The sequence below is a fragment of the Sorex fumeus genome, unplaced genomic scaffold (genome assembly GCF_029834395.1).
Source record: "Sorex fumeus unplaced genomic scaffold, SorFum_2.1 ptg000094l, whole genome shotgun sequence".
Classification (NCBI taxonomy): Eukaryota; Metazoa; Chordata; class Mammalia; order Eulipotyphla; family Soricidae; genus Sorex; species Sorex fumeus.
Window position 1 is genome coordinate 12,676,765 of NW_026606151.1, and position 12,668 is coordinate 12,689,432.

Sequence of the window (12,668 nt, forward strand, 5' to 3'; positions counted from 1 at the left end):
CCAGGACCCAGCCACACCTACCCAACCCTCAGGGACTAACACACACTTCTCAGTTGGAGCCCAGCGAGGCTGAGACTTCCTCTTCTGTGACCTGATATCTGGGTCTAAGAAGGTTCTGATTACCAGGAAAGTGGAGAGGCTTCACTTCCTACTCAAACCCGTCACCTACCTACAAAGTGCAATTTATTTATTTTATTTATTTTTTTGCTTTTTCAGTCACACGCAGAGATGCACAAGGGTTAGTCCTGGCTCATGCAACTCAGGAATTACACCTTTTCGGTGCTAAGGAGGCCATATGGGATGCTGGGAATTGAACCCAGGTCAGCTGTGTGCAAGGCAAACGCCCTACCTGCTGTGCTATCGCTCCAGCCCACAAAATGCAATTTAATGGCTGGAGCCATAGAACGGCAGGTGAGAAGCCCCCTTGCAGGCGGCTGACCTGGGTTTAATCATCAGCACTGTATATGGTTCCCCAAGTGAGCACAGGTCCAGGAGTAAAGCCCTGAGGACCACCAGGTGTGGTCCATAAAATCACAAAACAAATATGCAATTCAATCAGCAGTAAAAGAGTAGGTGGGTGGGGCTGGAGCAATAGCACAGCGGGAAGGGCGTCTCCCTTGCATGCGGCCGACCCTGGTTCGATTCCCAGCATCCCATATGGTCCCCTGAGCACCACCAGGGATAATTCCTGAGTGCAGAGCCAGGAGTAATCCCCGTGCATGGCCAGGTGTGACTCAAAAAGCAAAAAAAAAAAAAAAAAAAAAAAAAAGAAGTGGGGAGAGAAGACCCACTTGGTGAAGTTAAGGATCTCCCTGGCTGGTCCACTAGCCAGAAAGATGAGGGGCTGCTCCTCAGGGCTTAGCTTCCAGCAATTTCCACCCAACTATGGTGATGGGTTCTGATCCTTACGGGGGTGTATCACTGGCACCCACTGCTAATTCAAAGATGGGCTTGGCCTCTGCACACATGAGCTTTCTCTCATGCCCTTGCCTCTCACCCCACTCTGAACCCGGGCCTCCCTAAACAAGCAACTGCTTTTTCATTGCAAAGCACCTTCCACCCAGCCTTCCCTTATCCTGGATCATGACAGTCAGTATCAACTCGGGAACATCCTCGGCCACGACCCACTGCTCGCTGCGCACCTGCCTCCCCCATCAGGACCTCTCCCAGCTCTCCTTCCACTCTGTGCAAAATCATTGGCTTCCTGGGGCTTCTCTTTCGCTCCTCAACCAGTCTGAGAACTGCCTCTGGGGACACCTGCTTTTCCATCTCACCCCCACAACAGGCAAGTCGAGAGAAGACCGCTAGTCAGATCCTGTGTTGCTACCTGGGCATTTCTCTAGGGTCACTGTCGAAAAGTACCTCCGATCCTTCCAGATGTCACGTGAAATAAGACGCTGCCTTAGTTGCTGGCCTCCCAGTCCTTCTCTCGGAAGAGAGAGAGCAACCTCCGCATTTCTGGAAAACTCGGGAGCTCTGCGTTCTTTTTTCTCCATCATCTGCTTAAGAGGATGATGCATCCAACACCCGACTTCTTTGACCCGCTAAACCGACTCCTGCCTCTTCCTCCCAGGTCCTCACCCCAATTTCCGTCATCCCCCAGAAAGCATTCACGAAGATTCCCTTCAATATCTCCACTGCAGCCCCCACCCCCCACCCCACTGTCTCATTCCTCCTGGACCCTCTAATCTCCAGATTTTTCTCTTTCCTCACTTGCAACTACCTGTCCCACTTTTCAACAGCCTATCTTTGCCACGTTCCAACAAAATATTCTCTGCAGAGGCCCCTTTGTTTTGACTGTTGCTCATAGAAGAAGCTGCTGAAAGAGAAAAGTGACAGGTTGGCACAAAGTCATGCAAGTGAAAAATGTGGTTTTCATGATTCGAGCAGACTCAGCAACCTAGCAAACTGACCCCTGTTAGTTTTTTCTTCACCCCGGTCCCCAGGGTTCTGGGAACCTTCACTCATTTACAAAACTCTTGCTTCCTCTCCATCCGCACAGCCAAGACCTCCCCACCGCCACCTCTTCCCACAAAGGAAATCCTTTCCCTTCTGGGACTTTTCTTGGAGGGCAAAAGTGTCAATCAAACTTTAGTGGGGATGAGAACACCTAGGGTGTCTCTCCACCCCCCTCACTTGGATTCATTAGATCAACACAGTTGATTCTGATAAGGTCAGTTGATTTTTTTTCCTTTTGGGTCACAACCTGGCGATGCACAGGAGTTACTCCTGGCTCTGCACTCAGGAATTACTCCTGGCAGTGCTCAGGGGACCATATGGGATGCTGGGAATCCAACCCGGGTCAGCTGTGTGCAAGGCAAACGCCTTACCCATTGTGCTATCACTCCAGCCCCAAGGTCAGTTGATTTTAGACCTTCAGGAATGTTAATCGACAGGAGAAGGAGGTAGCAAACTCCAGTCCTCAGGCCAAATTCAGTTCATTGCCCATTTTTTTGTAAAAACATTGTTAAATGTTAAACATTTTATAAGAGTTGGAAGAAACCTCAAAGGAAATATCACAACACGCAGTGTGAAAATTACATAAAATTCTCGTTTCAGCGTCCATCAATACTGTTTCATGAGAAGACAGTCATGCCCCATTATTTATAGATGATTCCTGGCTACTTTCATAAAATTCAAAATTCAGCATCCATTAATACAGTTTCATGAGAAGACGGCCATGCCCCACTAGTTAGAGATGATCACTGACTATTTTCACATTATAATGGCAGAGAGCCGCATGCTTTGGTGACCTGCCTAGACTGTTATGCAGAAAGGATTTCCTGTCTGGTCTTTTTGAGAGAAAGTAGGCTGTGGCATATTCTGCATGCATCTTTTCAATTTGCTGATTTCATACTCTCAGGATAAAATACTAAGAACTGAAATAGCTGGATCATATTGTTAGAACAAAAGCGATTTTCCTGCACTGGTGGTTCTTGAGAATTGTATGAAAGATTTGCATACAAAACTCAGAAAATTGGAAGTTAGGTTATTTTTATTGCACAGATAAACTTGATGGGTCCAGGTCCCTTCCCAGGTGTCCAGGCTTCTCCTTTATCCCTAAATGATGTCATCAGTCCTGTCCCAAGTCCTCCACTCACCCTAAATGGCCTCCCTGTATTGAGCCACATGTCTGGGCCACCCTGCCAGATTCTGGAGGTTCAGGGAGAGAGAAGAGTCCAGAGAGCAGAGACAGACAGACAGACAGACAGACAGACAGACAGAGACAGACAGAGACAGAGACAGAGAGACATAGAGAGAGGTTTTTTTAAAAAACATGGTTAAATGTTTTCAAATCCACCTCCAGGGGGCTGGAGAGATAGCACAGTGGGTAGGGCATTTGCCTTGCACGCGGCCGATCCGGGTTCGATTCCCAGCATCCCATATGGTCCCCTGAGCACCACCAGGAATAATTCCTGAGTGAAGAGCCAGGAGTAACCCCTGTGCATCGCCAGGTGTGATCCAAAAAGCAAAAACAAAAACAAAAAACAAATCAAATCCACCTCCACTCATCATATTCTACATTCTGATTGGCTACCTGTTCCATGGGTGGAGATTTAAAGTGACCCGGGGCTCCACACACCCAACTCCTGATGTTTCTTTATGGCATTTCCATTCTTAACCGTTTTTAGGAATTAATATGCCTTTTTCCACCATGGAAACAAACCAAGCACCCACTGGATAAAAGGGTGGGTGTCTGTGTGTGAGTGTGTATGTGTTTACACACACACTGGAATACAACTCAGGCATATACAAATGACAACATCTGGCCACTTGCCACACCATGAATGGATTCGAAGGATACTATGCCAAGCAAAATAAGTCAGATGGAGAAAGACAAACATTGTATGACTCCACTCATACGTGGAAAATAAAGAAACATGAACAGATTCAGAGAATAGCTTGGTGGTTACCAGAAGGAAAAAGAGAAATTAAGGGGAGGGTGAAATGAGTAAGAGGGTCAATTCTTAAGTGGTAGAATCGCCACCCAAATAACTTGGTGGTAATCAGGCCATAGTCTACACTGTGTCCAAGTACAAGTAGGATTCTGACTACCTGAAACTTTACATAATAGTAACACTGCACTGTAGCACTGTCCTCCAGTTGTTCGTGGATGTGCTTGAGCGGGCACCAGTAACTTCTCACAACAAATTGTGAGACTTGTTGTTACTGTTTTTGGCATATCGGACACATCATGGGGAGCTTGCCAGGCTCTGCAGTGACATAATAGTACATAATTGTACAAACCAATATACTCTCACTTACGACAATTTATTTTACGTTTGCTCACCTCTAGTCTGCAAATGAGATGCACACAGAGAACCAATGTTTCTTCTTGCTTGTGACCCATTTCCTGCTGCATGCAAGAGTCCCCAAAGTCCACAGCCACATCAGGAGACCCCAGGTTCTTTGAACACAGCATGCATCACTGATGGGCCAGTCACCCTGAGGTTGAGTCACTCACACCCCAATCATCTGCAGCCAGCAGCGGCTCTCCTCAGCACCACTGGTGCGCTCATTTCATCCTCCCCATGGCCGGGACCACCACAGAACAGCGGCTGGTGTACCAGGCAGGGACGGTCCATTTCTAAAGGTGTCAGGTTGCTGCTGCTGCTGGTCCTATGACAGCATATGGGCAACACAACCTGGCCAACATGTGTGGACCACACCCAAGAAGGAGGCATCTGAGGGTCGACCTGATTTTATTCATTATTTGAGCTATTACAGTCTAAAAATAGCCCCAGTAACTCCTGGAACACAGCAGTTACCCAATACTACTGGTTTGTGGTCTGGTTCAAATTATTTTCTTCCTGGAAGTCCATCATTTTCTGAATCAGACAATAAAAGGGATCTGAAGTGGGAAAAAGAGATCTGACTGTTCCATAATAAATCATTATTAACTTCTTATTGTGCCTAATTACTTTCTTTTTTTCCTGTTTGTTTGTAGGGGGGCCACACTTGGAAGTGCTCTGGGCTTACTCTTGGCTCTGTGCTCAGGGGTCACTCCTGGTGGGACCTGGAAGACCACGTGAGGCTTCAGGGATCCGTTTTGTGAAAAGCACACACTCTCAACACTTTACTAGCTCTCCTGCCCCTTTATGCCTAATTTCTAAACTTTAGCATTGATAAATATGTAAAGTACAGGGAAAAACAAGGTACCTATAGTCCCATGACTGCAGATTTCAACTAAAGGTCTTGGAATGTGTCCCTATGGTAAAGCACAAAGTACAGTCAAGCTTCTCCCTCGGAGGTGAATAGCCTGCCTTATTCCCCAAACCAACCTGAGCGAGCTACACCTCAAAGTACTAACATGAAGGCTAGATTGTTCAACTCAGAAATCTAGGCAGACATCTGGAGGCAGTGTCAAAGACAAGAAATTAGGTGGAGGTTCCTTTTTCCCCAGAGGAGAACTGTCCCCTGTATAAAAGACCCTGGGGACACTAGTGGTGAGACTGGTATTGCAACACTGTATGCCTGAAACAATTCTATTATGAACAACTTTTTTCATTACTGTCTTTATTTTTTAAAAATAGCAAAAAAAAAAGTCTATATGTTAAAGTTGTACAATTCCACTCATTAATAATGGCATACACTATCATCAATGATAAGCACGCATTGAGCACCTAGTATGTCTCTGGACTATCAGAAGGGATTCAAAAGGTGTGTGTTGGGAGGAGGGAGTTTTAATCAAGGAAACTTTATTATTTTTATTTTTTTGATTTTTGGGTCACACCCAGTGATGCTTTTGGATTACTCCTGGCTCTGCACTCAGGAATTACTCCTGGCAGTGCTTGGGGGACCATATGAGATGCCGGGGATTGAACTTGGGTCAGCCGTGTGCAAGACAAATGTCCTACCTGCTGTACTATCGCTCAGGCCCCGATCAAGGAAACTTTAAACTAATTGGAATTGGGACACATAAACCCAGCGAAGTAGTTAACAGCAAAAGGTCAGTGGCCAATGTGAACTGAACTCAAGGCAAACAGTCACTTGTAGAGCAGTTTCTTGTATTTCCCTTCTATGCTCACCAGAAGTTCCTCTGAAGAACCTCTGTCTGCATGCAGTCACGCCTGTGTGTTCACAACACTCGTGCACTTACAGGCATCCTCTCCTCCCGGGAGGAGACCTTGAGATTCTTCATCCTTCTATTTGTCCCACTTGCCCCAGTACCTGGCCAGCACTCATAGCGTTAAATAAATATTTAATTGATTTCAAAATGACTGCAGAATGTGAACTGAGCTTTTAAGGAAGGGCAAGGACTTCGATAAGAAGAGATTGAGAGTTGGGCTTTCCAAGAACAGACAAGGGGCCAGCCAGGTGACTGGAAGCTCCAGGCAGGGAGAGAAACTTCCAGATCAGTGGCCCCCAGTGTCAGTAAGGTCAGACCCACGTCGGGTTCTGCAGTGCTTGCACTAAAGTCAGGTTTTTCGAGCTGGTTGTTAACTGTAACCCCGCCACCTTTTAACTGTAACACAAGCTCCCATTAAGAGTCCTGAACCTTTGCTGCTTTAATCTCAAGATCATTTCCTGGATTCTTATTTCTTTGTCTATTTTCCCTGTACCCCCTCCCTTTTTTTTCTGATTAAATTAGAAGGGGTAGTGAAGTGGAATAGAAACTTGATCAAAGAAGCCTAGTATTCTACTAAACTGATACTTTAGACAAACATGCACACAGTTTGAGGGTGCCACCGAATAAAAAAAATAGTTTATTTTTATTAAAAAGAACCCAGAGTTTCCCTCCACCAAACTGGAGATTCCTTTGGGGCGCGGGGCACAGGGTGGAGAGTGGAAAAAAGGTCAGGAAACCATTTCTTTCTCAACTTTCACGGCTCCGGGATAGGACCGGGCACCCCACAAACCCTTCGCGTCAACTCAACTGAGGCCGGGCTGGTAATGGAGTCAGTTCTGCAAACTGAGAAGACCCAGTTAGTTTCCAGACAGATTATGTCACACTCCGCAAACAAAATAAAATGGGGGGGGGGGGGGACAGGAGGGGGTGTTGGGGGTTGACACAAGAAGATGATTTAAACAGAACAAAAAATGCCTCTTCCAGGCCTCTTACCTCATTTAATCCAGGCAAGTGAAGCTTTATATCTAAATAATTCTGCTAATTGCCATAGCTGCTCCCTCTCTGCCTGATGGACAAGGACTAAATGGACTTTTTAAAACACTCATAAGCCAGGCACCTAAGTTACTTTCGCCTCTTCTGCTACTCAGTACCGGAAAGGGGGGGGGGGGGCGCGGCTCGGTGTCTAATTCAATAAGCTAACTTTCCATTTCACATTTCGGGGAAGATGTCCAACTGGTAAACGTCTCTGAAAACTGAAACCACACACTTTTCCTCAGTGTCATCACAACTGCACACCAGATTCCTCCAGGAGTTAGCAGGACAGATCAGGAGAAGGAAAATTCCAGTGAAAACTCTTAGAAGGCTAAGCACGGGCAGTAGAAAGTTTCTTGGTTATTTCAGATCTTGCAAAGGGTAACTGACCCGCCATGGGTGTGCTGAGCGGTAAAGGCATTCCCAGAAACCCCTTCAGACATGAGGAAAGTGCACGTGAGGGCTGGCATGGCAATTTGCCTTGCATATGTGAGGCTCTGAATTTTGTCCTCAGCACCGCAAACATGAGAAGGATGGAGTCGAGATGTGGACTAAGAAGAGATGGACAGGAGGTGGCAGGGGAGGAGGACCACCCCATCCCCCCGCCTGCTGTGAGTATACTGGTGATGTCAAGATATGTGTGTTTGTCTACAACACTGAGCCAATATCGCCAGCAAAAGACCCAAACTACAGTAACTTAACATTAAAAATGTCCCTGCCAGCTCAGATAAAGAGGAGAACACCAAATAAAGGTGTTGGGAGGATCCTTCCAGGATGGGAGAAGCATGCTGAAAGTAGACTCTAGACCAAACACGATTGCCACTCAATGTCTCTTTTGCAAACCACAGCACCCAAAAGGAGAGAGAAAACAGAGGGGAATGCCCTGCCACAGAGACTGGGTGGGATGGGGGGGAAGGAGGGTGGGAGGGATATTGGGATCCGCAGTGGTGGGAAATGGGCACTGGTGGAGGGATGGGTATTTGATCATTGTATAATTGAAACCCAAGCACAAAAATGTGTAAGTCTGCAACTGTACCTCATGATGTCTCACTATTAAAATATTTTTAATAAAAAAAAGTCTCTGCCAAGAAGACCTGGGATGGGAGGGGGGGCGAGGGTGAGGTGCAGGGTGCAGGGGACGGTGGAGAGAACCAGGAAACATTGGTGAGGGAAGGTCACACTGGTGGAACTGGTGTGGAACACTGTACACCTGAAACTCTCCTATGAAACAACTTTGTAAATCACAGTGAGGAAGGAGGAAGGAAGGAAGGAAGGAAGGAAGGAAGGAAGGGAGGGAGGGAGGGAGGGAGGGAAAGAAAGAGAGGAAGGAAGGAAGGAAGGAAGGAAGGAAGGAAGGAAGGAAGGAAGGTAAAGGAAGGAAGGAAGGAAGGAAGGAAGGAAGGAAGGAAGGAAGGAAGGAAGGAAGGAAGGAAGGAAGGAAGAGAACATGTACACGTATACATGTGAAATGTTAAGGCGTCAGGGAAAGAGTCTCACACTTGTAGAGCCCTCTGGTAACGTGAGGCACACGCTGCAGCGTTTCTAGCGCAGAGCAGGCCAATGAACGTCCCTCTTTGATGGGGCAGAAACAAGCAACCACGAAGGCCTGCGCGCGTCTCCTTCCACTGCCCTCCAGATCCAGCTCCCCTTTCTTCCTGTTGCTTTTGCTGTGTGCCGGGAGCAGAGTCGGGCAGCTCCAAGCACCCAGCGACCCAGACCAGCCTTTCCTGGGAGACGACAATGAGTGGGGGGAAGCCACACGCAAGACAGAAAGATGGGGGCGGCGAGAAGGCATGTAGGCCTGGGTGACACATATATCATGAGGCCATGACACCCAGGTCTGGGCACCTCACCATCCTGTTTTGATTCTCCTAAGCTGCCCCCACAACCCTGTGAGCGGCTCATCCAAGTTTCTGCATTGCAACCCATTGGCCAGAATTCTATTTCCTACCAGGACCTCCTGAGACAAGGCCCTGCCCTGAGGCTGGGCATTTGTGACCTGTAAACAGCATCTTAGCTGCAAACGTTCCACCACCAGCGTGGTTTTATTCGTAAAGAGACTCCGAGAGGACAGGTGACCAGCAGCAGTCACAAGAAACTCCACCTCTCGACTGAGAACGACTGCCCAGGTCAATCTGACTGAGGGAAATTCAAGGACATTCTTGAGTCACCACTTGGCCTTGAATCACGTGATATATAGGTTGGGATTTTCTCCTGGGCCAAATACAAGCTACCAACGGCATTGCCCCTGGATTGTTTCTTCCAGCAGGAATCATTCCAAAGATAGTGCTCTCCCTTCTTGCTCAGCGTCCATGTTTATCCTAAAGTGTATTCCAGAAATCCCTCCCTCCTACTCTTAGAGATCCATACGACTCTGGGGAGGGACTCCCAAGCAGTGCTCAGAGGGCCCTGGGCCCAGCACTTCCATACTAAGACCTGAGGATGTGAGGTTTTAACCCTTCTGTGCCAGGGACCACCAAGGCGACTCTACCCATGCAAGGTGACTGCAGCCACACTCAGCAATGCGGGGGATGGAATCTAGACCAGGCCCTGCCCTGTTGGGTTTTTTTATAACGGGCTTTAAAACTGGGTCCCTTTAACAGGAACCCAGGCCACTGAGATGGGGACAGATTTACTTTTAAAGTGCTGGAGCGATCCTACAGCGGGTAGGGCATTTGCCTTGCATGCAGCCAACCCGGGTTCGACTCCCAGCATCCCATATGGTCCCGCCAGCACCACCAGGAGTAACGCCTGTGCACTGCCAGTGTGACCCAAAAAGCCAAAAGAAAAAAAGTGCCTCATAAAAACACACCAGTACCAAGAACCTTATAGCTCCAAATCCAAAAACCTCCCTGGAGTGGCCGAAGAAATACAATGAGTAGGGCACTCACCTCCACATGGAACTAACCCTGTTTGATTTCTGGCCCCAAATTTGCTGGCACTCTCCCCCTACTCTTCCCACCAGCTGCCAGCACTGCCAGGTGTGGTCCCTGAACAAAGAACACCACCAGGCACAATTCAAAACCCCAATTTGGTGGGGAAAAAAAAAAAAAGCTCCCTGGATTCTAATCTTTAGCTGTAGGCTGTAGGGAATACCTTAAAGTAGGAAAAAAAACAAAACTGTGATTTGTTTAAGGGTAGGGTCGAAAGTATGTATACACACACACACACACACACACACACACACACACACACACACTCCTCTGAAGGAAATAAGGCTACCCGCAGTATATTTTGTGAAAGAACGCACTGCTTTCCCTCCCTGTGCCTAGTTCCAAAGCCTTGAGCCTAGACACAGCTGAAACCAACATGAACTGCACAAAGGCTGGAGTTATCCCCGTTTACTTCTCCCTGCGCCGTTTCTTGGCTTGGCGGCTGATAGAGCAGCCAGGTGGAGTCCAAATCAGATCCTCCTTGCAGGGAGCCAGGTAAAAGGGTAGCTCGGTAAACAGAAACACAGAAACTCAGCCGGTCTCACTTCCTCGTTGCTCAGGAATGTGAGCAAAAAAGGGCAGCAGGTAAGTTCTTGTTTGAAGAAATGAAGCAAGGGAAGAAGAAAAAAAATCAACAGTGCAAGCAGAGGAAGAAAACTAGGCAAAAACTCAGCATGAAACAACAATCCCAAGGCCGCTGGGCCTTGGTCCAACTCAACCTGCCCATTCCATTTAAATCAACATCTATTTATTGACTCTCTCCTAAATACACTCACAGGCTAGCCTTGGGCACCTCCAGAGAAGAAAGTGAGTCAGTCAGCTCAACTCCAGGGGAAGATTTCCGACCAGGAATGACTGTTCCTTGTTGAATGAAATCAGACCATTCCTGGACAGCCAAATAGTTTCAGCTTCCCACAACAACCTGTCCCACTCCGGAACCTAGAATATCAGGGATAAATGCAACAAATAAGTGGATCCCTCTCCTGCCCCACCTGGGTTCCTCCTGCACAAGGAGAAAATCGTCTTTGTGGCTCTCCTCCCTTTGCAACGGACACGGTTGCAAAGAAGTGACTGTCACTTCTCTGCCAACTCTCACGGCTGAAGTCAAAAAAAAAAACCCAGATCCCGTTAAAGACCTAGAGGCCGGCAGCCTTCTGTTCTACCAGGTTTATTGATTTATTGACTAGTTTTGGAGACACACCCAGCTGGGGATCACGCCCTTGGAGCTACCTTCTCCCCCCCCCCCCCCTTTAAGCAGGGTCCTGTGTGGGAACGGGGAGACAGCAAGTCGGACACCTGTTTTGCACTCAGCCTACCCGAATTCAAACCCGGGTCCCACAAATAGTCCCAGCACCAGAAATAAACCCTGAGCACCGCTGGGTGTGGCCCCAACACCCAAAGGAATAAAGAGGAGTGTGGATGGAAAAAGGTAGGACACTCAACCTCCAAATTCAACAAACGCCACTAGACCTTCTCCAAGTGGTTCCTGAAAGAAACCACTCCGTTTCCTTTATCACAACCTCATACAACTTGGTTACAGGAAATGAGGTAACCCAAAACTTCAAAAAGGGGGAAAAAAATTAAAGTTCACTCTAACCTGCCTGGCAGGGTACACCAATTTGTTTTTTTTTTAATACTTATAGGAGGAAAAACACTTCATTCAAAAGAAAATAAAAAAGAACTTAAAAAAGAAGGAGAAAAAGAAGGAGTAATGTGTTCACCTGTCCTGCCTATGCCCGTGCATATTGCAGACCGCGGTCCAGCCCCCCACGGCACTCGCCCCCCGGACTAGAATCCCCTCCCTCCCGGGTGTGGGATGCGAGCACTCACCTGGTCCAAGGGGATGCCCAGGAGCTCGCTGAGCGGGTGCAGACAGGTGGAGCCCGTGGTGCGGTACGAGCGGCTGCTGGCGGGCGGCGCTCCTGCCATCCCGCATCTTCAGGGGGCGGCTGCCCCGGCCCGCGCCACCACCCACCTTGGCTCCCCGTGCTCCTGCGCGAGCGCTCCGCAAGGGGGTACGGGGGGCGCTGCTCGGACCCGGGGCGCGCGGCTGGGTGGGGAGCGGCTGCGGGCGCGCGCCGGACTCTGGCGCGTGGGAGGCCCCGGCCGGGCGCGCTCGGCTTCCCGCTCCCTCCTCTCGCCGCTCATTGGCGCCGCCGCCCGGGCCGGCCCCGGGGCGCAGGGGGGTGGGGGGGACCCCGGAGCAGCCGCGCCCCCGGCCGCCTCCCGGCCCGCCCCGCCCCGCCCCGCCCCGGCCCGGGAGGGCCTCGCCCTGCGGCTGGGTGCGCGCGGCCCCGCGCCCCGGACAGCGCCCCGAGCGCACCTAGCCTGGGGGTCCCCCCACTCTCCCCGGCTGCAGATCGGCCGGTGGCAGCCAGCCCCGGGAAATGCCAGCCTCGCCGGGGCCCCCCGCGCGCCCACTCCCGCGCTTTCTTTCCCTGCCTCCCGGCCAGACGGCGCCACTCCGGCAAACGCCCAGAACTCCGAGCGGCCGCGGGGCGTTTCCTCGCCACCTGTCCGCTGCTGTCGGTGTGCCCGGGTTCTAGGAAGAGGTGCAGGCCCTTCGGGTCTTCTCGGGCACACCCCTCCCAGGATACACACACACACACACACACACACACACACAGAGAGAG

At 49.5% G+C, this 12,668-nt stretch overlaps 1 protein-coding gene across 1 annotated transcript in view; it reads right to left on the bottom strand.

The window, feature by feature from the left end:
* The window catches only part of MBOAT1 (membrane bound O-acyltransferase domain containing 1), a 124,180-nt gene extending 112,182 nt beyond the window's left edge, over positions 1 to 11,998 (bottom strand). Inside the window, exon 1 of the mRNA XM_056132522.1 lies at positions 11,866 to 11,998. Within this exon, the coding sequence (XP_055988497.1) occupies positions 11,866 to 11,964 (99 nt within the window). The 5' untranslated portion in view covers positions 11,965 to 11,998. The remainder of the gene's footprint in view (positions 1 to 11,865) is intronic.
* Positions 11,999 to 12,668: the final 670 nt, after the last annotated feature.